Raw genomic sequence first — 26,190 nt, forward strand, 5'->3', positions numbered from 1 at the left:
GTAAAAAAAAAAAAGTTATGGTCAAATACATCCTGATGATCATTTAAGCCTCTTATGTTAGGACAGACTACAAAGTACAAAGGGGTCTCAGTTTCTGTGAGACACTTGCACAGTTTAAATGTTGGCTCCAAGGCTGAAATCTGACTGTTTTAATTGGCACCACAGCATTTCATTTGCATAATTTCTACATTCCCTTGTCAGAACCCTGAAATATTTACTCGCACATTTAGGCTTAACATTAAGCAGCAAAATAATATCCAATTACACTGCAGTTACCAAACAAGCTTCACTACTTTCTCTGCTGCATGGTAATTTAAAGCTAAGGCTTTTTTCTACTTTAACCTTCCAATGAAGAGCCTTCCCACATTTCTCTAGTTTCCAAGCTTATCCATAGCACTTTAAAAAAACAAAAAAAAGGTAAAATAACTTATTGTATAGTAACAATGAATATGTTAAATATTAATTTCACCTTTGTTTTATTGCAAGGCAATGTTTCTGTGGGCACCCTGCATCACTGCTTTGGATTGCTTTAATCCCTTACCTGAAGATAAAAAAACCCCTATTTTATTGCAAAATGGGAACTGGAAAAGCAATTGTCTCTCTTGTACTCTACAAGAGTATAAGCACCTGCTCATTTTCTCCTCGTAGAGGGGCACTACTTATATGCACAGAAATTTGCTTCACAGAAGAGAAATCCCAACACAGTCCCATTTTTTTCTCACAAGTGTGTTTCATGAATTTTGAATCCCAGTTCTCAAGATGTTTTTCTGGGGAGCAGCAGCATAAGAAGGATAATGCAGCAGCTATGTTCTCTCAGCATGAACATTAGGCACAGACACAGCCCCCTTGGCACCCTAAGGCACACATCACCCTTCCCTTTAACAACAAGGGGGTGGGGACACAACCATCCATGTGTCCTATCCAGCGTGGGAGTAAACAGGAAAGACAAGACCAGGAGAAACACTGAGCTATGAAGGAGAATTAAAACTGTAAAGCTCCTCACCCTACCAAAGATACTGCAAAAAACCCCAGCTACAACATAAGGCTTTTCCTAAGATTTACTTTTCTTTTTGAAAGGAATGTTTTGAACATTCAAGCATATTCCTTCTTCACTTACTTGAAGTAAGGAGATTATTCATTTGTGGGAAATTCTAAGTGATATATCACACACATTTAAATTAAGAGGAGGAACTGAGAGAATGTATTCACAGTTACAGATTTATAGTATCACATCATAGGACACCTGAATAACTGAAATCCATCAGGATTGTATTTCTTCCACAGAGTCATTCTTAGCAACAATGCTCCCATTGCTTTGATGCAGACTCTAAAAGCACAAACCTGTACTCTGTGTCAGTCTGGCCACCTCAGATGCCCATCCTAATTGTGTGCTTCTCCTCAGAGCCTTTACACTGCTATCCTCATCAGGTCCATCCCCAACTGCTTTCACTACATGCTAAATCCATGGGTGGCTGCCATTCTCATTGCTCTGAGTATTTGCTAAGGAACCAGACATGATAGTCAATCATCAATTCAATCCTGGGCGTGGCAGGTTTAAAGATTAAGCAGAGCCAAGCAGCAGTGACTTCTTCATTCCCTGCTAGTACGTTAATGGCTGTTCCCTAAGGAATGTATATTCTCACTCTGAATAACTCAAGCAAACCTTACTTGGTTTGTGCTAATGTCACCCAGCCACCCCTCACCCCTTTATTTCATTTACTCACTTCAACTGCATGCAAAATGTAGTAGCTTTTTCTGTTGCCCTACTTTAGATACTATAGAATTCATCTTGGCTTATTATTTTCATCTCACTACATACAACATCAAACTGTGAGATTTGTGACAATTTTTAAAATCAAAGCTGTACTGCTTTTTATCCATAGAAAGAGTTCTATTCTGTAAATGCCAGAGGTGTGGGTTTGGGATTTTGAGTGCTAGATAGTAGGAATTGTATAACAGTAACAACTTGAAATAGAAAGAAGGAGGATTTGACCAGAAAAAAAGGCAAGATGGAAAGGATGTGAAGAACAGACATGCAGCTTCTCTACAAGTTTCCACTAGATGCTTCCTTTCTAGCGTCAGGTGTATTAAGGGATTTCTTACAAGCCATTCTAACTATATTTCTTTAAAGGCAGCACTACAACAGTTCTCTTCAATGATCTGTATAATGGGGCTAACTTTCTCAAGTGTGTGACTTTTAACTCTCCACATAGTTCAAGGCTGTTTTTGTTACCCAGATGGGAGTTCAGAGCTTAAATGCCTCTGTAAATCTGCCCCAGCTCGACTGCCATTTTACAAAGAGAACCTTGCCTAGCAGGTTTTTCTCAAATGCCTTGTATTTTTGTATTATGAACAGGCATGTAACTCTCATACAAAATTAACATGCACTGCTGGAGCTGTACTAATGGTTAGCCCAGTACACCACAGTATCATCCTCACACAAGTGCTACAGCCTCTCACATGCTTTGAAAATACTAGTGATCAGGAGCCAGTCTACAACAGCACATGAAAGATGTGATGGAAGATTTCACTAGCTGTGTACACCCTCACTGTTTAATAAAAATTACATATTTTCATAAAATACCATAACTTTATTATCTGCTCAATAGCAGCAAATCTTAACCACTAGAAAATTACTTCCATTACCTAAACTTGTATCACCTTGTATAGGGATCATCCTGCATGCCTCTATATGTTAAGTCTCAAGGAGTCTATATGCTGTGCAAAATTGTTTTCATCATCAGGTAACTACTTATTTTCTTGCCATCAGCCCTTGATGTGTCATGCTTGTTACTGATCCAAGCAGCCTCCCTGCTTCAATTCCAAGTTCATGCAACCAGGTTCTGCTGTTTCCAATACACTTGGTTACACAAATCCCCACCTCATTTTGAAACTGATAAGTTTCAAAAAAGGAGTGACTGCATGAGACACGAGGGGCACATGCAAGCATGTGGGAGCAATAAGCTCTCAGCTAGAACAAGAGTGTCTATTCCCTCATTTCCTTGCATTCTTTTTATAGGACACTACAAAGAAATTTCCAAGAGCCAAGCCTGCTCTCTAACATCTGTTCTACACTACTCAAACAAGCAGCCATCACAAATAATAAGAGATTTTAGAGGAGCCTCAGAAATACAGACTGAGAAAAATCTAAAAAGCATTACTTTAACTACCATGGTTTTATTTCTTCTGAATTTAAGTGCATTAGGTGCAAGTAGTCTGAAAAATGTACACTCTAAGCACACATACTGGGGAAGCCACATCTTCCTCTATACAGTTTTCCTTTTTTTTTTTTGTAGTTTAGTCTTCCCAAGCTTTACTGTAACACAAAAAGCCTCTTCTCATTTTTATTTTTCTTTTAATATTCTCCAAAAAACTAAGGCCTTGCTTTGGCAGCATTCCTCTCTCTGCTTATGTGCTTTTCAAGCTGTTACACTCCAAGAGACGCCTCTGTATTTAATAAACAAATTTAATCAACAATACTCACACCTTTATTTACCATTAATAAACATTAAAATAACAGTCTGTAGATAAGAACAAACACAGCAAACAGCAACTTCTCAGACATTAATATTATCTTGCAAGTACAGTATTTAGGATTACTGACTAGTCATCCCAGACCTTTACAGTATCCTTACAGATACCTTTTCAGTATCTAAGGAGTTTCTCATCTCCATCCATATGGCCAGTATCTTTTCCCAAAGATTTTCAGAATATGTAATAAGGATACCAAGTTCTGGGGTTGACTTGGATACAGTTCCCTCATTCCTGATGCTCCTCAGCCTTCTGCAGTAGAGACAACATGCCTGGGATGTCCTGGCAGAGAGAAGCCCATGCAGAACAGCAGCTGCTCCACAGGCATTCCCAGCACTGGCAGGTAGTTCCACAAAGGCCCCTGGATGTCCAGGCCACCACACACACAGCTCAGTTACATGGTGCATGTGCAGCAAGACCAATGGATCCAGGCTTTGCCAGCTTTCTGTCTGCAGCCAACATGTGGGAATGAAATGAACAACAGCTGCTTCTTAGATGTTGTAATAACTGGAAAGCATAGTAACAACATTCCAGGATCCAGGATGTCCCCAAACCTGGTACTACTTCCCTCTGGGAGGAGCAAAACTTGCTAAGCTCTTTTCTGTGCAGAAGAGATAAAGTCATCATTTGGAACTTTCACTTTGCATTGTAATGAGGAAGGAGCATCATTACACTCTTGAGTTTTGTCCCAGAAAATTCAAAAGGCAAGCACAGTGAACTCAGAACCCTATGAAGGAAACTGAATTATGCTTGAAAACAACACAAGGCCACATAGCTGAGCTGCACATTGTAGTCTGAATCAAAAATTGGTTTTGTACAGAAAAAACTGTTTCTATATGAGAGAAAAAACAAAAATGAAGTAGCATTAGGGCCTTATTCTCCTGCCATCTGCTCCAAACCTAGCATCTGAACTGCCTTTCACAAAGCCCATATCAAACACAGCCTCAGAAGTAAAGCAAATGGTATTTCCATGTGTCTTAAAGAGTATGATTAATTATTTCTGCTATACAGAGTTAAACATCAAACACCAGTCCATGTCCACTGTGCACATTTCTGACAGTAATCAAGATATGACTGCCTACATCTGTCCTTCCCCAGCCTCCCACACCTCTATCCACTGCTTCTTTTAGCTTGTCTTTGTAGAACAGAGCTCTGAGAAATACAAATTCCAGTCCTTTCATCACAAGACCTTAACTACAATAAGACAGCTGAAGTATAAGCCACCAGAATTTTATAGCAAGTGGGTACATCTTCTAAATTATGAAACCTGAAGAGCTTTTGATATTTACTTTCCCTTTTGCAGGGAAATCTTGTCTGGCTAGAAGGAAAAAAATCCAAGTTCAACAACCAATTATGCACCAAAACTGTTATGTTGACTCAACGTGGCATGAATCACAATACAGACAGGCTTTTCTTTCCATGGAAGAAATATTCTCATAGCTCCCTCCACTTAGAAAGAAACAATTTTTAATCTTATATTTTCACATTTAGATACTTTGCTGCTCACCCTGTGGCAATATATTTTCTGATTACTGTATATGAGAGGAGAGCTGTTGAAATACTCAGGCTTAGAGCTATACTAATGCTCTGCCCTGTCTTCCAGCACGGTTAGACAGCACTGACATAAAGCCATCAGCTTGAAGTTGAGTCACAAAGGAGGCTGAGATTTGGTGTGTAAATCATGAAGCAGGTATAGATTGCAACAGGACAAGCCAAGGCTTGTTGAGACACTGATTCCACATCCCACTGACACTCCACTGACTAGCACGTGCTGGTCCAGCCCTTAATCTTCTATAACAATCCTAACCTGCAGCAAATGCTGGAGAGAATGTTCTAGACACCTGGCTAAACACAGGCTAAACTACTGAGATTTTAACAACAAATATTTCTTTAGTAAGTTTCACATTAGCCTTTCTGAATATAATTTGTAACCTTGATTACAGCTGTTAATTTATAATTGGAAACTAGAAGGGGAGAAAAGTTTAAAGGACAGGATTTTAAAACTCTCATTCATCCATATCCTCAGCAGCTCCTCCTGCCTCAGTGCACTCCTCATTGTGGTGCAGCCACTAACAGAACCCAGTAAGGCACTAAAGTTCAGAGCAACAGAGATTTTAGCTCTTTCCTCCCCTCTTATGAATGATTAAGAAGATTCACTGACATTGAGTCCTGTAAAAATCCTAATGAAGAAAGGTGGAAGAAAAGGAAAGGAAATCTGTTAAGCAAGTACCTTTGAAGTCAATCAGCCATGAAAAAGTGAGCTTATGAAGCAAACAGGATGTTTCAGAGCAAAAGCTCACACAGGAGCAGAAAAAGCCACCAACCCCATTAAAAAGCAAAGATGTTGAAAATAGCCTGAGAAGGTCTTTGAAAAAACAATTTTAAAAGATAAATTAATCATATACAATTGAAAGAAACACAGTTGAAAAATATATTGTATTTTAAGTGTAAGAAAAGTATTTCTAACTGCTAAATAGTAATTAGGAACAGGCTCACTTTTTTTAAAGTTACTCTATGTCCTGTACCAACTACTGCCTTTGAAATAGAAATGTTGACATGTATTATTTTGTTCTAAAAGCACAGAGACCTCAGTGAGTATTGTCTTAAACCTAGCTCCTGTATGGAATGCAAGAAAACACCAAGCAAACTGTCAAACAGCTGTGTCTGCCTGTGAGCTGGGCCAGCTTCTGCCATTCACACAAGCAGGGCACAGCTCCTCCTTAACAGCTCAGGCTGCCATCAGCACTGCCCCAAACCAGCACAGCACCTTGCTTCAACAGATCTTCATCTGGTGCTACTGCAACTCAGCTGGGAGAAATGCTTTGGGAGAGAAACGCTCCTTAGGAAGCCAAGGTTTAAGAGTATCATAACGCTGAAACTTGCAACAGCCTCTGCAGTACCAAATTTCTTGTCACTGGAGGCAACATTTGGTTTTCAAAAACGTTTACTAATACCACTACTACTCAGCATATAGGCAAAGGGTCATCTTTATTTGGTAGGATTTTAGAACAGATTAAATGCCTTATCACAAAGCAGAAAGATAATACACAAAAATTCTACTAAACTTGTAAACAATTTCCAGATACTTAGTTGTTCAGATACCTTAACTTACAGTGGGAGCCTGTCAGATAGGGATTTCCTAGCCTCCCTTTGGATTTAGTCTCATTCTGAAAAAAGCAAACATCCACAAACATTCTCAGATAAACATTCTGAAGGATGAATTGGTTCTGAAACTCTCAATATTTTCCATCCTGTATCAGATCACAAGAATGCCAATCCTAGTCCACCTTTGGCTTCTACAACTATTACACAACAAGAAAGCTTGAACACCCATTCTAAAAAATTCACATTTACTGAGTAATGGTGAAGCTTCTTTGCCTTTTAAACACTGACTTAGACATCAGATTTCTTGTGCATTTACTAGCAAGTGCAATAAAGTTAAAGTGCTACTCTTCTAAAGCACCCATCCACCTTGTGTGTCCCTCTACTCTCCCAGCAGCTACAAACAAATGTCTTTCTATAATGCTGCAAGAGTTACCTCATCCCTTCTGCAGGGATAAGAGCCCACTTTCTTCTTTGATGTCAAGTATTTCATGTACCCAAAAATAATCTGTCAATGACTTTGTCTGTAAAGAAGCACTTCATACTTGTCAGAAAGAGACTACTGACACAGCTTTCCAGAGAAAGTCAAGCTTCTCACACAGCTGCAAGGTGACCGTTCCAGGTTATATGCTTTCAAAAGAACTCTTAGATTTACTCAGCCTATTGGAGTGAATTCTCTATTTTTCCTTCTTTACCAACATATTCGAGTCTGGATATTTGTACCCCATGGATCCAGTAAGTTTGTCCTTTTTTTCTAGTAGATGTTACAAGTCATTTATTTCAATGCTGGCATGTCAGACTTCTGTGTTCTTTATAAATGAGCCACAGGCTCTATTGATTCAGAAAGACAGTATTTTCAATGGTTGGTATTTAACATTTTTAAAGAAACCACAAAGACTAGAAATGCAATTATAAAAAGCTATACTTTTCTGTTGAGGCCAATCTGCTAGGGACAATACATAAGCCATAACTGATGTGCACTGAGCTTACAGACAATTCTCTTCCACTAATTCAAGAAACTGTTGATTTTGAGGCAGTGGCATACAATTCTCAAACAATTAGATAATGATCTGCATACAGATTAAAGTTTGATGGAAGAATGGAAGACAAACTCAAAACACAATGGACCAGAAGATGGGAGTACAATATGAAGCAAGGTAATCATGAGAAGGTCCTAGTTTTCAGAACATCCCAGCTGCCTGCCCCTGAAAAACATACTTTCCACAATAGAATTTACAGACTGTTTGGATTTGGGGGTGAGGAAAGAAACAAGAGTGGATAAACTCATACAATCAAAACATAACCATGTGTCAATTTTTAACAGTATTGTCACTAGTGTCTACATCATCTCAGACAGAGACATGGGCACATTGGTTCTATTCTTTAGTGTGTATCTGAAAGACTGGAGGTAATCATGCTTCTATACTTCTGTGAAACAGAACTGTAAACTGTTGTACTGTAAACAACAATAATTATTTCCAGCTTCACTTTTAATCAGGGAAGTGGTAAAAGCACCAAAGAAAAAGCTTCAAAACCTTAAATGCAATGGCAAAGTTGTAACACACAAGGACTTTGTGAAAATTCTTTCCTAATTTATTGTGGCATAATTAGATGTTGCACCTGTAAGCAGTATGAATGATGACATATCACCAGAATTATTGCAACAATGGCAGAACAAGGTAAAACTGAAATCTGCTATTCTGTTTAACTAACACTGCCTTATGTTTAAACTGCCTCTTTACAAAATGAGTATGCTACATTTGTTATGGAAACAGGTGCAGTTTAACTTCCATGATTCTCTGTGTATCCACACAAGTCATTTTTTTTAAAGAAGTGGCTTCTGGCACTGTGCCACAGATACCAAGCCTAAGTAAATCCTTATTACACAGATCACTGACCTGAATCTACTGATACTCTTACCTGCCCATCAATCCAGCTGTCAGGCAAACCTATTGCATCCCACACATGATGTATACACAACTTTGGTTGAGAAAAGTCACACCCACTTTCAAAATAGCCATGTAAAAACTTCTACCACTACTTTTCCCCCAAAACAATGAAAAATTATTTCTGCTTCTCCGAGGCTTGATAATAAAACCATGTTCCTTTAAGGTAGGGGGAAAAACACCATTTACAAAAGGCAACTTAACCAGTTGATTCATGCTTCTTAAAGACATTAACCAGTTTATTTGTGCAATGGATTTAGTTTTTAAAAACAGTTTCAACTTTTGCCCTGTTGCATTTCAGGTTTTAAAGTCATTTTAAGCCAGATGTAAACAACTGCAAGACACATACAACAGCCTTATTAACACATTACCTGTAACATAATAACTGGTATGATCAAAACATTCTCACAATGGTATTGCTAAATAAAAATCAGCACATTGAATTTTATGCAGCTGTGACATCACTAGGTTTGCCACCTGTCAGTCATTTAAAATGTTTAAATATTCCCTTCATGAACTCAGAAAACTTGCATGTATTAGAGAAGACATAATTTAAAAAGCATGAGGTTTTATTGCTAATTTTTATGAAATTTTAGATTAGATGACAGAGCTGGATTACCAGAACTGTATTCAGTTTGACAATCCACATGTACATCAGAATATATCAGTACACATTAGTTGTTCATTTTCTTAATGGAAAGGCACAAACCAGATTTGGTTGGGAGAGTTGTTTTGTTTTAAATACTCTCTTTTCTTCAGGCTTTCTTCAGCAGCTCAAAAAGCCCGTCGACAAGGAATAAACATGCAGCTTCCTGGACCTAATCACCTCAAAAATAAAATAAAATAAAACCCAATCTAATGAGGTGGCAAGCCCAGAAGTGTTAGCAGGAAGTTCCTATAGCACCAAAACAATGGAAATGATGGATTTACACATAATTTATTATTCCTACCTTCCAAATACTTAGAGACTTTCTCCATTCGAACTGCCATATGGTAAAGAGAATGAAGAGAGATGCAACATTTAGCTTTTAAATCACTTACAGAAAACAAGCCCCCAAGAACACAGAGTTATGATTATTAATAGTACAAAGAAAGTTATTTGTCCGAACCTGATGTTAGGTCAGATCCTCTGTTCTTTTTATCTTCCACTATTTCATAGAATGGGCCTATTACTTGCAGTAACTCTTCAACTTTGTCCGTCATTGGCATACTCTCAAGAATCTGCACAAGTCCAAAACATGAAGCATCTTATGAAACAGCATTTCAATGATTCATTCATTCATTTCAACTGATTTTAGAAACTGCTGGTCATTGTAAAACTCAGTAATATTTCACTAAGTCACTAAACTTGCTGTTCTGGTTTTTTTTTTTTTTTTTACTTATTTTTAATTACAGGGAAACAACATAAAACTAAGTTATTGAACAAGAATCTGGTATTTTTTTTTCAGGTGAAGGTGGGATAAGAGAGCTAATGCATTTACCAACACTAAAACACAGCCTTAACACATTATTTATTAGTAGACCTTGAAATCCATTATTTCTACAATTTTGAACTAAACTATCTCAAAGTTAAATAGGCTGCTGTTAGCCAATATAATTATTTTATAGACAAATCTTTCCACAGAGAAAATACTTTTTTTAGTCTTAGAGGATTCTTCATACTCTCAAACCCTGCCACCTTCAATGGAAGGTAAGGAGCAGATCAAAATGCTCTAATAGGTACTGCTAAGCCCAAACAAACACAATATAACAAAACTGAGACAGCACAAAGACCCACTTAAAAAAACAAACTAGAACCAAGTTCTGCTCTTGGAGTAATTTGGAGCATTTCTTCATTTTAAGTTAAAAAAGCAGTACCTTCGATCATGTAACAGGAATGCAAAATCTTAAATCTAAAATAAATTAAAGAGAAGAGATTCAATAGCTGGATACTATTTTAAAAGCATGTGGTATTATTGTACCATTCTAGTTTAAGTCCTTTCAAACAAGGTTTTTGCCAATAGCTTTGTTCCTCTTTCATCCTCTACTTTTTTAGTTACCATATTTTAAAAGTGGCAGTAGCTATATGTAAAAACCCAGGCTGAGGCAAACTAACAGCTCCAGTACCTCCTCCTCCTGAAGGGCACCAAGAAGGCAGCAGATGAAGGTGCAGGCTGCCACAGAACGTGCTGCTCAAACACACCAAGCACGCCAGCAGGAGCAAAAGCTGCAGCTTGCTGCACAGGGCAGGAGCTCCAGGCAGGCTAACACCTAACAAGTCAACACTTGCAAACCAGTCAAGGATACCAAGAGATAACAATTCTATTGACCTGCAGTTTCACTGCCACTTCTTTGATCTGTTCAGTGTACATAATTCATTCTGGTTTTGTTAGGGAGAAGTACTCAGATACAACAGAGCTGGATATGAAACAGAGATTGAACAGTTTTGTGTCTGCTGATTTTTTTACTTCAATAACGTTGAGAGAAACAAGAAGCCTATTCTAGAATAAGGCTTGTATTTATTATGTATTTATTTCTATAGTCAGCTCTGTAAACAGTTTCATACATGCATTTCTATCAGGTATGCACGTTACTGCTCTTCATGTATTCTAGACAGACCTCAATATATTCTGTTCTACTTATAGCAATTCTTAGAATTTTTCTAACTGCTAGTTTTAGGTAAGCACAAAAAGAGAAAATATTCCATCAGCAAAAGTAACTGCTTATTACAGCCACTAGGCTTAATAAGTAATTTCAAAATCTGAAAGTGAAAAATAAGTTATTATATATCCTGATTTACTATTTTCCTTGGATGTCACACAATTCATACATACTCATGTTTTAAATTAGACACACCACGTAGTGTTAACACTTCATGCTAAGACATCATTTATTTGTAATACATAACAAAGCAATATATCTGAAAGGTAAACAAATTCATTTAAACAGCATTGCAAAATAAATTTCAGAAATTCTACCTGAAACAAACTAACCTTGAATCTGAGCTCAAGTGCATTTTGTTTATTTTAACTAAAAATAAGACACTTGGTCATCTCTCACCAGCATATCAAAACCTCACCCAGACACATTCCTCAAGCGTGATTTTCAAGGTTACCACATTAAGGAAGGGGGAAAAAAAACCCCAAAACAAATACAGAATTTTGTGACAGGGTCATCTGATGCATGTATAGCCCAAACACAATGTGCAAATGCCAGGGAGTGCCCCAGGGCTGGGGAAATATGGCAGTTTTATACACCCTTTAACACAGTCCTGGGATATCAGCACACCAGTGGGTTTTTGCCCCCTCAGACACGGATACCTATGCAGCAACAGCAAACTGCCCACAGTAAGTCCATGAGGATTAGTGCAGTATGTGCTGATAGAACAACCCAGTGGATCCATCTGAAATGCACTTCCATTGACATTTGCAAAAAAGTAGAATCAATTGGGATGGAAAAGCTGAAGCTAGTATTCCAAATGTGAGAGCTGAAACAGCACCAAAGCAGGGTAAACAGATTCCCCAGTTTCAAAGCTGAGCAAGGCAGAAAGTCATTTGTTCTCCAATCCCTACATGTAACCCACAAAGAAGCAGAATATTTGTGGTTCATTAGGGTCAAGGAAGCAGACTTCTTCACAGGAGGCTTACTAGAGCTTTTTTTAGAATAAACTTTGCAGTTTCATATTGTTTTAGTGTCTCCTGACCAAATCACTTACTGTACTGAAAGTAATCTACTGAAATATCAACAGATATTGAAACCACTAAACCTAGGGGCACACATTCATAGGACTTATTAAAATTTAGTAGGATTTTTAATCAAACAAACAGTATTTGGCTTCTGGTTTTTTTACAGCTGCTTATTTTTCATTTTAGAGCAAATACAGTCATAGCAGCAGGAACTAAATTACCAAAACTACAGACAGGAAAAAAATAACAGTAAATCAGACTCCAGCTCCTTGTCTAATAAAAATTTTTGTTGTATCACCCATTAAACAGATTCAGAGACTGATGTCAAGATAGGAAAATAGCAAATATATTTGGAGTAGAACCTTTTCCCCTTGACTCAAATCTCATTATAATAATAGATTACAATTACACTTCTATTCAGATTGACAGCAAATAATCTTTAAACTGGAAAAATAATCTCTAAAAGTTTCAGTGACAAGACTGCAGTGAAAAGGGTTAGGTAACAAAAGACATGAAACTTGCAACTTTGTTGACTTTAGTTAATGCTGCAATTCCTGCTAATATGGTAACTGTGACTGTTTACAAATTACACATCTATTTGAAAACAGAGCAGATTACTCAATGCTAATAGTTTCACTGTAACTATAGTATTCATGGAATATATTCATAACAAGAACAGAAAATTCAGGTTCCTAAGTTCTTCCTGAAAAATCAATAATTAGTAAGTTTACATATTTCATTATATTCATGTCTCCAGTCATGATAGTGAGACCTTTTCTCCTAAAGTCCTTCTATAAAGTTGTTTTAGTCTCTTTTCCAGGAAAACTTACCTCTCTCAGCTCTAAGAACTGAGGCAGTGTGTGGTACAGTTTATCTTCCTTAATGTCCCCTTTACCATGATTCCAATATTTCACTTTCTATAGCTCTGTCATTTAAGCATCATATCAGATAGAGTTCTCATGGTTCTCTAAAAACAACATAAATTCTGTAGCTTTTGAAGGAACTTTGTAATTTTCTTCTTCCCACAGGCCAAACAGCACAGTACTGAAATGTACCAGTTCACACAGGGGATAACTCATTCAGAGCTTCAGCAGGAGCCTCTCATATTCCTGTTTCTGGAACATTTGTTCTAGAAAATCCCTTCATTAGTAAACTTACCTTTTTCATTTCATCAACATAGGCTATCATGGCTTCTTCTTTGGACATGTTTCCCAAGGCACTCCAAGCATCCCTAGGAAAGAAAGTCACATACAGCTTCAGTATATTCAGGGATTTTTTTCAACTTGGCCTTAAGTAGGTCAGTTATGTAATGTCCAAAGTTGCTCTGATACAAGTAAAATGCAAGAATGATTCCCATTGTTTTTTAAGTACAAATATATAATTTGCCAGGATAATCACATAGTGGAAGATCAAGCAACAAACTGAACAGACTAGGGACTGAAGAGTTTCTCACTGACTACCTATTGTTTTGTACCCAGTAGGATGTAAATCAGCCCAGATATGAGACACACACATTACACTTTTGACTGAGTTTAAGATACTCTGCTGTATAAAATAGGCCCAGACACTTCAGCCAGCACTTACAAACGGCAGTCACTGAGGTAGAACAAGCTACAGGAAAATCTGTCCTTTTTGAGTTTAGCAATTGGAGAAAGACACATCAGTCTAGTAGGAAAATAGTTACCACAGCAGCTACTTATGACCTAAATAAAATCTTCCCTTCTCCAACTCTGCAAAACAAATCTCTAACCAAATTTATCAGTATTGCACAAGGAAACTGTCAAACATAGACTGCAATAAAACATTTTCTCAGTCTTGCACATGATTTGACATTGCAGAGTATTTGTCCCACTCACAGAAAATCACCAAGGTTGGTGGCTCACATTCCAGCTACAACCAACCAGGTGGATGAAAGCTCACTGCCCTAGTTACCTGCACTCTGGCTTGGGGAGGCTGAGGAGGAAGGAAGGAAGAAAAAAAAAATCCTAGGAATCATTCCACAGAGTTCCAAGATCACCATGACCACAAAGACAGCAGTAATATTTGTTCGTCAAGAAAAATCATCATTAAAATATTATATGCAAAACATTCACACTGGCTTTTCAAAGATAACTTAGCAATTTGGTGAATCAGAAGTCTTCTGAGGCCAAAGCAAACACAGATAGTGGGAAGCCTTGCCACTGAGCAGACAAACCAGAAAGACATAAACCCAACCTCCCCACCAAGAGCTCCAACCTGTATTAGTGGTTGCCAATGAGCACTTATTTACTTCAGGCTCACATCACACAAGAAAACTCAAGAAGGAAGAGCTCCAGACACTCATCTACATCACTCACTTCAGAGCACCTAAGACTTCACTTTACAACATGGGATAAACACTGCAGAGGTAGCATGATGCTTGTTGCCCAAGAAAAACCTGCCCACCTGCATACTCCAAGGAAAGGTATCCACCTGCAACTCTCAGAATTATCTGAGTTAAAGAAGTTGGAATACAACAGAAATCTAATTCAAACATCAAAGGTTGTAGACATTCTTTTTATTGAAAAAAAAAAAAAAAAGTTTAGTTTCTTCCTCCAAGTGCTACTCTTCTAAACATCTCCACACCAAGCATTACAAAAATGCCAAAAACAACAACTCATGAAAAGTTACCATTTGTATCTACCAATTGGATCCCAAAATCCAGGTCGTGGAATGTTACAAGGTCCTTGGGTTGCTTGCTTATAAAAGCTATAGAACTTGAGCATCATTTCATTCGTTGGCTGGAATGAACCTAGTGAAAACATTTTAAAATACAATTAAATTGTCATCAAGAATATTAGTGAGTATTTTACAAGCTTAGTGGCTCTCTGAGAAAACAGCCTGCAGCCTGTTACAGCCTGATTCACAGCAATACAATATAAGTCAACAGAGACCATCTTCACCTCATCTACAGAGAACCAGCACCACTGAAAATATTTACTGTACAAACACCAAGTTTCAGATGGAGTTTAAAGGACTGTAACCTTTACTACTGCTAAGGTCAAACTCCACAATTAGAATAAAAAAAGGTAATTATTAACAAAAAGCTGATGTCCTTTCACTCAGTTTAAAGGGATGGGTTTAGCTCTCAGTAAACAAAGCACCTTGCAAGTCACTTTACTGTTAACTAATGATAACTTACCGAGGGTCTCCAGAACTCAAAAAAATAACCAAACCAAACAAACACAATTAACTCAAAACATAACCTTCTGCAGTGTTTTTGTTTACTTTAGGTATTTGACAACACTTTCTGTAACGCTTTCACCATACCTCCAGATTTGGTTTTCTCTTCTTCCTTTGCGGAACACACTTTTGTAGAAGTAAAAAATGTAAATATAAAACTCTTAACAGCTGGCAGGGAAGATTCATAACTAATCCATTAAATCAAGTAGCTTGAGGTTGGATTCTAATCATTAGAAGTTTACAGTGACCTTTATTTCAGAACCAAAAAAAATCCGATTTTACACTACACCAAAATTAATGATGTTTGCAATAAACCAATTTTTTTAAAAAAACCTTATCATTAACTTTATCAGAAAGATAAAAGCTGAGGTTTTTGTCTTTTCCGTTTTGTTAACTCTTTCAGCAGCGGGGAACGCACGGTGACAGCTGTGTTGAAGCAACTTCAGCATTTCAGGGAGGCTGAAAGCGCGGGGAGCTGACAGATTCCCCGCTCCGGGCTCCCGGCCGAGGAGCACCGGCGGGGCTCGGAAGGCCCCGGGGCGGGGAGCGGCGCTGGAGCCGAGCCCGGCAGCGCTCCTCCAGCCGCTGCCCGACCCCCGCGGCCGCGGCCTCGCCCCGCCGGGCCCTGCCCGCCGCTCCCGATGGCGCCCCCGCCGCACTCACCATTTTTGGGCAGGCTCTGGATCACCTTCACGGCCGCCTCGAACCTGGTGGCGTGCAGAGAGCCGGTCTCGGCCATGGCCCCGGCCCCTCACCGCCTGCTGCTCGGCTGCGGGGCCGCGTCCGGAGCGGCGGGCTCGGCACAGCTCAGCGCCCCGCCGCAGCCGCCTGCACGGGAGCGGTGCCGGGCCGTACCCAGCCCCAGCCCGTCCCTGTTCCGGGCTCGGCCCCCGCGGCCGCGCCTCCCCTCCGGCGGGGCCGGCTCAGCCCGCCCAGCACCTCGGAGCGGCCTCGCCCTCGCTCAGCCCACCCCGACCCGGGCCCGGCCTCAGGCGCCCATGTTACGTCTGCCACAGCGGCTCCCGGCCCTTCCCTGCGCCCGCACCGCCCCGAGGCCGCGGGGGCACGCCGGGAAACGTAGTTTCTTTCTCTCTCCTTCCTCTTCCTCTTCCTACCCTCTCTCTCCCTTGCTTGTATTGCTGCAATAGAGGAAAGTGAAAATTTCAAAACGTGCCATAACGTTTTACGGATCTCAGTTATCTTCAGGACATCTAGCACCTGGCGGCCTGCTGTGCTGCTGCCTCCCTCCCCTCCTCAGACATCCTCATATCTGCACCTAGTCCCACAAATTCACCTAAATTAGACACATTTTTTGAAATAGTTTTAATGACTCTTATTTACATTAAAATTTTAGGCATGTCTAGAACCCAGGGAGGAACTATTTCCATGGTATCCAGAGATGTGGGTGAATACCAGCACAGTACTACCAGTTAGCTCGGTAAATGAATGGCCTTATTCAAAAGCGCTGCGCATCCAGCGCTCTGCAAAGTCAAACAAAAGTATGCTACACCAACTGCTTTTGTAGCAAATGGAATAATTTACCCAGTGAGCAACTGGCTGAATTAACAGCCCCATTGAATGGAATTGAGTACAAAAACTTGGCATTCAAGTCAGTTCATTTATCTAGTACACAATATATATTTTAAATTCCTCTGAAGGCAGTAGTGTGCTCACAGTGTATGCCCTCTGGTGGGAAAGAAAAGCTCCAGAGAGAGGGAATTAGAGCAGATCAGCCCCAGCTCTGCTGAGCTAGTACATTCTGCAAGGTCAGCAGCCGGCTGGCCTGGGAAGAGCTTTGCTGGAGAGAAGCTGACACTTCAGAGGGGTTCAGATAGGATTCAGATAGGATTCCCCACACTGGGCAGACGATGAACCCGTGTTACGAGCACTGCTCCACTCCTGAATGCTACAGAATAATCCCTCTGCATTTTTCATTTTGAGTGCTAGATTGCTAAAGCACTTGTGAGCTTCTACTAAGATCTTTTTTTTTTTTTTATCCATGAAGGTAGGAATGACAGAGCTCAGATCAAAGGGAAGTGCTTTTTGAAGATAAATGGGTCTCCGTATTCTTTGAGCATGCAAGGAGTTAATTTCAAATGTAATACAAAAATTAGGAGCCTTTTGTGAGGCCAGCTGATGTGTAAATTCTGTTTATCCGAGACAATCTATAATGATGTTTGCCTTTTAATTGATTTAAGAGAAATGCAGTCTGCATTTTTATAATAAATGTTCCCTGACTTTCACTGGAAGTAGGCTTTAGAAGAGATGCAAATGACAACCTATTTAATGGCTATGTGCAGAAACAGAAGCTGCCCTCTTTGAACTTAAGACGTGTGAGGGTGTAAGATCTGCAGATCCAGAATGAGGTAATTGAAGTAACCCAAAATAATCAGTACAATCATGCTCTGACACAAGCATGAAATAGTAAATGAGAGGGAAATTTTGAGCACTGACAAACATTTTGTGAGAACGTATCACAAATTACTAGTTAATTTTAATGCTTGTATTCAATAATAATTTGTATTGTTAATAGATGTCTTTATGTATATTTTGCATTCTCAGTGCTGTGACTTCCATGAAGAGTTAACAATAATTAAATATGGAGTACAGCTAATAAAGGAGACCCTCTCATCTCTCACAGACAGCCAGGAATGGATCTGCAGCTTTATCTCAAGGAGGACCTAGGCTCCATTCTTTAGGGAATGTATTATATTACATTACATGCTTCCAGAATCTAATCATGATGTATGTGCTAAACTCAGCTATGTTTCTATTGTTGCACAAGAGCAGTTTCCAAAGTAATTGTAAGTATGACTCGCTCTTATTTTTTATAATCCAGTGTATGAGAAGCCAAACTTTGGGAACTGTGACAGAGTGACCAACAATGCCCATCAGCTGAGGTGCAAGAGAGGAGACCGTGGTGCTCTGCTGCCAGTGTGATTTGGCAGCGAGTGCAGTGCGTGACATTTGACATGCCTGAGTGATTTGCAGTCCTCACTCTCCTCTTCACTTGGTGTTTCATGAACTGCTTATGGAGAGCCTGTCAAGCATTAATATGAGGCATTCCTGCCAGCATTGAGACACCTAAAATCTTGTGTGGAAGCATGCTGTTGTAGCTGCTGAAGGAATGCATTTAGGGGATCTCTGAAAAAAGGCAGACAAGCATGATTTTGAGTGTAACCTTGGACATATCCTTCACAGGTGCATTAGGAGTGGTTATCAAGTTCAGTGCTGCTATGCCACAGGATAGTCTGTCAAAGTCTGATGTGTGGATCTACCTTACAGTCCTCATGTTGTGCCTTTTGTGAGCTGCCACTGTCCCTTTGTATCATTTTCATTTGTATCCTACTACATTCGTTTTCTCGCAGTTGCTTCCAGAGCTGAGCTATACCCCAGCCCAGCTTGAAGAGTAACTTCATTTTACTTTAGTGACAAATGAGTCAGTTAAATTATGCAAGTGAAAAGCTGAAACTGGAACCAATTATGCCTATTGCTCCCTCAAGGGTCTGAATCACAGCAGTGTATTTTACAGAATACTTTAAAAATGGTTCTCAAGAAAGTGGACCATAGTCTCATATGCATTACGAGCAAGTTCTGTAAGCTACCAGATCCAAGAGCATGTAATTTTAGCAAAGCTTACTTTTTGAAGTATGTAATCCAGCAGGGAGGAAAAATGAATTATTTAAAACCTAATAGTCATAATTACAAAGAACGAAATTAGAAATTTCTCAGTCAAATCTACATGCTGATGAAGAATGGAAAGATGTCTAAGAAGGGAAGAGTTTTTTGTAAGGAGAACTTTCTCCACTGTTTAGAGTAGAAAGGCTAATGTTTCAAATAACATTTACTTAGAGGACTTTTTAATGAAATCATGAAGGATATTTGTGTCAATACCAACAGCTCTGGATAAAGAGAACTTTGCTTACCATGAATATGGCAAAAACAGCAGCTGAAATTTGTTCACTTATGTAGGCCAATTCCTCAGCAAAAGCCCTTTGGGCGAAGGACAAGTTTGACACAAACGAGAATGCTTTTGGGGATAGAAGTTTCCTTGTGAGGTTCAGTTATACCCTTAATAACTTGACTAGAAATACCCATTCATTTCACAGTTGGGGATTAAGTAATGGAATTATTTTTAACTATTATTAACAGCAGCTTCTTTGCCTAAGGATTAGCCTCCTCCTTGTCAAAGGCATTGAAGGTAACAGATCCCATTTCAAATCTTTTGAGTTATTCAATTCAGGTATCTCAGGTCTTTCAGTGATCAATATTTCAACCTGAGTTTTTGTTTTCTGCCATGTTCCCCCACTTCACACCTATTTCAAAAAAGTAGATGGAGTAACAAGAGTATAAGCTTGGATCTGTTTCATAAAATGCTCTTTGAAGAACAAAATATGATCATACTTCCAAAGATATTCAGCAGCATTTGACTTTGCATTGAAGTATACAGCACTTATGAAGTCACAACCCTTTACAGGTTTGTATCTTTTCAGGTTCTAAAGCATAATGCAGTGCCATATTGTGTCTTAAGCCCCTCTTTTTTTTTTTTCCTCCAAGCCTACTATTCATCTCTGTGATGAAATTTTTAATAAAGTTCAGTTTTCCTTGTTGCCTCAAGGTATTATTCTTGTAGAGCCAGCAGATAGTTATAAGAGAATTGTTCAAATTTTGCATATTCTAGAAAGAACATTCTAAAAATCCCATTCCCTTACAGTGCCATAAACTGAGCTTTGAAAAATATGTAGTTTCATCTTGCAGCAATGACAAACCATGTCTTATTATAAACATCAGAAGACAGCTCTTGATAAATACTTAATCCTTTCCCTTCAGTAAAATATACAGTTTCTGGAGGTCAAATTGTGCTGTCATTTACAGTGATATAAATTTGGAATTACTTGATTGATTTGGGAATATTTATGGTGTTACACATTTTCATAATGCAAATGAACAAGAATTTTACTCTGAAAAATTGAACTGTGTCTGGTACATTTTTCCTGTTTTGGCATTTGTGCTTCTTGTCTTCTCAGCTACTGCTGCTAAAGTTTTAGCAGGCTATCCCTGTGTAATTTGCCTCTTGGGAATAGCAAACAAAATCTGTGACTGTATCATATTAATGTGCTTATGCAATGGCATATTTATAGCCAGGCAGCTCTTGTGATATTTTCTTTTCAGTATCTGGAAGGGGAAAAGAATGAAACAGCCTTACTTTATCCATATTCTTTTAAAATTCTAGCAAAAAAAAATTTATTATTCTTTCTAGCAAGTCTGAAAAATAAATTTGTGAAATGATGGTTTTAATGACATTTTTCATGAAACACATTTACCAGTGTGCAGAGCCCAGAATATAACTGGCAAAGATGTCAAGTATTTTCAGGCTTGTGTTTATCATTGTGGCTATTTATCCAGACAGAAAATATACCACTGTGGTTTTGGTCAATGGCTTTCAACAACCTAATTCAACAGATTGGTGAATTACTGGAGTGAGTCTCCAACAAGCTCTCAGAAGGATTTAAGACTGAGTTTAATTGGGTGTCTCAGCACAGGACCCACCTCATTGCATCCCCACAAGCACTCAGCTCTTTTGCTGTACCAGTCACTGTAAAGATCAGACTTCTGTAGAAATCAGTGCCAGCTAGACACTTCCCAGTTATGAACCATGGATTTTTCACTCTCATATTCAGATCACATTTGCAGTGAGACATTTCTAACAAAATTTATCTGGGAAGCTTTATTGAAAAAGAAGTTTGACATTCAGGAGCTATTTCAGTTTATATTGTTAGATCATTTCTGCTCAACTGAAATAAAGGATTGTCTTTGCTTCCCAGTTTTGGGGTGATAAGACCTGTCCAGTTCACTTAGATGGGGTAGATGGGTGAACTACAACCATTAACAGCATCTCAAGATCAGAACCTCATGGGTTTTGCCATTTAAAACAAAAACATAATTATTATACTGAGTATTCTAAAGCAGAAAAGTACTGTATGAATAAATAGGATGGATGAAAAGTGAGGAAATCAAGTATCTTTAGTGTTTTTTTACTTTTCTTTGCACTAAAGTATTCTAATCACTATAACATATGTTCAGCATGAGAAACTTTATATCCAAGCTTCTGTAAATGACAGGTTAATGAGGAAAGAGAGCTGTCAGTTTTTGTTTCCCCCCCAAAAAAATCAAAAGCTAGAAAAAAAATCAAAGAGCTTGCTGAATAGATTTCTAACTAAATTACTGGTGGTTTTTAAAAATAACCCAAGAAATAGAGACATTTTAGCTATACAAAATGAAAATTATCTTTGAATCCACAGAGAAGTGTTTAAAGGTCTGCTGCAGATAAAGGGAGCTGGATGGCCACGTCCCTGTGACAACAATGACATTGGAATCTGTCACACTGAGTTGTCTAACAGAGGGCAGAGGGCAGTTTTGGGAGGCATTATAAGTCTCCAACCAAAGATGTACCCATTAAGAGTCCAAGTCTTTGGTGTCATAGAGATTACTTTAACACATCCTGAAATCAAATATTAATAGTACATTTTGCCATGCAAAACAAACAGAACAGTAAAATGTGCCTTGCATAATATTAAAATGTCATGCAAAATATTAAAAATACCAGTTTTTAATCCTTATGCAGCCATGTCTACTAGATTACTAAGTTCCCTGCTATCCTCTTGAAGGGTTCTCCAACATTCCTACAAACCTGTACAAATAGAAATCAAGCACCTCCTGCATTTCTTTTACTTAGAACTGAATTCAATGCTTTCACTCCAGTGAATGAATTCTTTCAGTGCTATGTCTTTCCAATATTTTAACATCTTTTGTGAGTCATTGATACTACTAGGTACTTGTATTAATGTCAGAGGCAATAGAAGACTGAAGTATTGCCTTCTCCAAACTCAATATTCTCACTCTTATGTCCAGAATTCATTGGACCTTTTGGATACAGAGGTGGGTGAAGGCCTCAAAGCACAGAGTCTTCTTGCCCTACTTACCCTGTTATAAGTGTGTACTCTTAAAGCTTTTGTTTGGAGTGCTGGGAACAACACAGGGCTGCAATCAGTTTTGCTGTTTGTGAAAGTAGCTTCTCATATTGTTTTATCATGTCAGTCTGTTCTTTTAATTATTTCAATAAAATAAATAAAGACAGGTCTCTGTCTTTATCACTGTCCTCTGTGGGAATTTTATCAGCAATGATTTTATTGTTTTCTTGGAGGCTAATCAAAATAAGTTAATCAACAATGAGTCAAGATGAATATATCCTTTATGACCACTTTTGAAGTCTATGAACCTTTCTAAAAATTTAATATGCACCATAATGATTTTCTATTAAAATAATTATTTCTTTGAAATCTTTAAATTGTAGTTTCTCAAATTTTTATTAAGTTAGATATTTTACAGAATATAAATACATTTCTACAACACATTTATCTATTCCATTTGTATTCTCACACCAAAGGATATTGAGTTACCCTGAAAATATGTATACTTCTCCATACATTCCTATTGATTTGCATTAATTAAACTGTTCTTGAATTTTTTCTTGTGGAGTCTTCTGTTAGTCATTCTACCATATATTTGGGATCAATATTAAGTTGATAAGAGTATAATACCTATGTATCTCTTTTCAATATTGGCACAACCTTTGCTTTCTTTCAGTGCTCTGGAACTTCTCCAATGTTTGAAAACTGTCTGAGAATGAATATTAACAGTCCATAATGCTCTTTGCTGGCTCATTTAAAATTCTTGGATATGATTAAACTGTATGTGCTTATTTAAGAAGATCTAATTTTAGAAGATGCAGATAAGTAGATCTCCCTTGTTTTTCCTTTTAATGTAAATAAAAAGGTTGGTTTACAACACTGTAGTTAAAGCCTTTGATTAGTTGTGTTCTCTATTCCACAGTCTATGTCATGTACTGTAGACACTATTTAGTCACTTTCTTTTTCAAAAAAGTTTAAAAATAGTTAAATATTTGGAGAATGTATTTGTGGTTTGTCATAGAGGGAACAGTGCAATGACTAACTATATATATATGTATATTTGTACATACATGATAGAGTATAAAGTAGTAATGTTCTATGTGAAATTAATGAGTACATTATCAGCTATTGATAAAATCATAGAATCTTAGAATAGTTTGGGTTGGAAGAGACTTTTAAATGTGATTTTGTCCAAACCCACTACATTGAGTGGCACATCTGCAACTGGAGCAGGTTGCTCAGAGCCCCATCCAACCTGATCTTCAATGTTTTCAGGGTTGGAGCAGCTACCAACTCTCTGGGCAGCCTGTTCCCATGTTTAACCACTCCCATTTTTTGGTAAAAATATGTCTTCCTTGTATATAGTCCAAATCTAATGCCTTTTTGTTTAAAAACTACTCCTTCTCCTATTGCAACAGGCCCTGGTAAAATGTTTGTCCCTTTTAAAGGGAAAAGGAAGGGTCTCCAACCAAATGGACAACAAGGTCTCCCAGGAGCCTTCTGTTTTCCAGGCTGAACAACCCCAACTTTCTCAGCCTTTCCTCACAGGAGAGTTATTTCCTCTCTCTGATCATTTTTGTGGCCTCCTCCCAACCTGCTCTAATAGGTCCATGTCCTTCCTGTAGTCAGAACCCCAGAGGATGCAGTACTGCAGGAAGGGCTCTCCCATGGATTAGGTAGCTTGTGCTGTGACTCACATGGCTGCACAAACCTTCTGACTCCACTCCCACCACAGCTCCCCCTTTATTCTGTGTAAATGAATCCCAAATTGTGTGCAGGACTGAGGAAGGAACAAAACACATTCACAGCTCAAAGACCAAACCACTGTAACCACAGCCCAAACATATCTTTTGGAGATATAATAGCAGTTGTGTTGACTTATGCACACATTCAAGCTCAACATCCCAAGCATCTCAAGGATTTTTGTAATAATAAAATTAAGTCTTATGTACATTTATAAGCCTTTGTCTGTCAGGAATTCTGGCCTTGTAGTTTATTCTCCTGCCACCTGCCACTCCCCTTATATCTTGACTCAGATTTGCATTCACAGTAGGACTCACAGATGGATATTTTCTAAATCATTGTGGAAGAGCTTCATGGTTGCTGGATGCTGTAATCTGCATCACCAAAGCATCATTGTAATATATTTCATTAAAGAATGTGTGGCATAACTGGTATAGGAAAGCAATGATAACAGAATTAACATGCACAGAAATTATACAATTATTACATTTTTTCACACAGATATTGAAAACATTAAGCTGTCTTACATATCTTGAAATGGGAAATTGGAAGATATAAAGAAACAGGTTAAGCCCCCAAATTAATGGGTCTGGATATTTAAATTATTGAAAGGAGATATCGAAAAGTGATTTGGAATGATTTGGGAAAACACATTTTACATAATTGTAATAAAAGCAAGTGAAAGCTCATGCCTGTCCTAAAAAGCAGTTCTGTGGTGGCTGTTCACTCATTCCAAATGAACCTTCTTTACTTCCTCAGGTCTGCAACTTTCTCATCTGCCTCAAATTATGTGCTTCCTAGTGAGACCCACCATATTCAAAGCAGTTTGTTAACACACTGAAGCTCTTTAAAATGCACACCATGTGTGCACAAAATGTCTTCATTTATCAGATTAGCTCACAGATCAGGCACTATTCAAAAGAGCAGGATGGTGCCAGAACAAGGGTGTCAACTCACCCTGCAGCCTAACTGAATCTCCCCTTCAATCCAAGGCTGGGAAAGAAAAACAAAATAGAACAAATTACTAATGTTCAAGCTTTACCCCATTTTAAATGAAAAATTACATGATAATAAATAATTTTAAAACCTCTTTCCACAAATTCAGGCTGCATTCACACATTCCTTGCCAGCTGCTTCCAGGAGGCTGAGATGACCATTTCCTGCACATCTATGGCTGCAGATTGCTGCCCCTCTGATCTGCTACTGTCACTGCTCTCCTTAATGCTCCTCTCCTTCTTCCAGACACAGCAAAGGAGGTTCAGTCAAACAGTTCAAAGGTGCTGACCAAGGCCCTGTTACAGATTTGTCCTGGTGGGGCAGTGTGAGGATGACCAATCTGAGTCATAAAACCATTCCAGCACAAGCCTCTGCATAGATGCAGATGTCTGAGCAAACCTCTATGGCACAGTTGGGATTGTGCCTGGGGTTAGTTACACTGTCCTGAAGAACCAGGCTCCCACAGCTGAGCTGGAGCACTTTGGCAATACAGTAACAGGTATTTCTATCCTGCTGGAGTAGGATATTTATGACATAGACACATTTATCCATTTACCCCTACACAAAAGTCAGGTGTGTCCTAAACATCTGTATTAAGTAGATAGACAGGATTAATTCTTTCATCACGTAACATGGCCCTCCCTGTATAACAGATGTGGCAGTGTGTTTTATAGTATTCAAATTTCAAAACTTTCCTTTCTACAAGCATGATATTGAGAAATAGTTGAGCAAAACAAATAACTTTAAGTGGTAGGAGATGTGGTAAATTATTCTGGATTAACTATTGAGTAATATAATCAAATATCAAACCAGATTTCTAAAAGTCAGGAATAGTGAGAAGGAAGAAATTCATACTAACCCTCCAGCTAAAATCAGAGACTTATTGCTTCTATGTCCTGATTTTAGCTTTCAGATTACTGATCCATATGAAAATATACCTCTTGTCACTAAATCTCTTCCTACTAACAGAGAAGGATATGAAATATGAGATATTTCAAATAGTGGTATATTGGTTTAATATATAAATACATGCCA

General features: G+C 38.4%; 1 protein-coding gene across 4 annotated transcripts in view; it reads right to left on the reverse strand.

Annotated features, from left to right (window-relative positions):
* The window catches only part of ACBD5 (acyl-CoA binding domain containing 5), a gene marked incomplete at its 3' end in the record, with an annotated part of 30,054 nt that extends 13,642 nt beyond the window's left edge, over nucleotides 1-16,412 (reverse strand). For 2 of the 4 annotated variants that reach the window (XM_079299637.1, XM_079299638.1), the window contains exons 1-5: nucleotides 16,109-16,412; nucleotides 14,894-15,014; nucleotides 13,403-13,475; nucleotides 9,689-9,800; nucleotides 9,530-9,562 (exon numbers count right to left, since the gene is read on the reverse strand). In XM_079299637.1, coding sequence (XP_079155763.1) covers nucleotides 9,530-9,562; nucleotides 9,689-9,800; nucleotides 13,403-13,475; nucleotides 14,894-15,014; nucleotides 16,109-16,184 — 415 coding nt within the window. In that variant the 5' untranslated portion in view covers nucleotides 16,185-16,412. The remainder of the gene's footprint in view (nucleotides 1-9,529; nucleotides 9,563-9,688; nucleotides 9,801-13,402; nucleotides 13,476-14,893; nucleotides 15,015-16,108) is intronic. The other 2 variants (XM_079299639.1, XM_079299640.1) reach the window with 1 other exon arrangement.
* Nucleotides 16,413-26,190: the final 9,778 nt, after the last annotated feature.

This window comes from Erithacus rubecula (genome assembly GCF_903797595.1).
Source record: "Erithacus rubecula genome assembly, chromosome: 3".
Taxonomy (NCBI): domain Eukaryota; kingdom Metazoa; phylum Chordata; class Aves; order Passeriformes; family Muscicapidae; genus Erithacus; species Erithacus rubecula.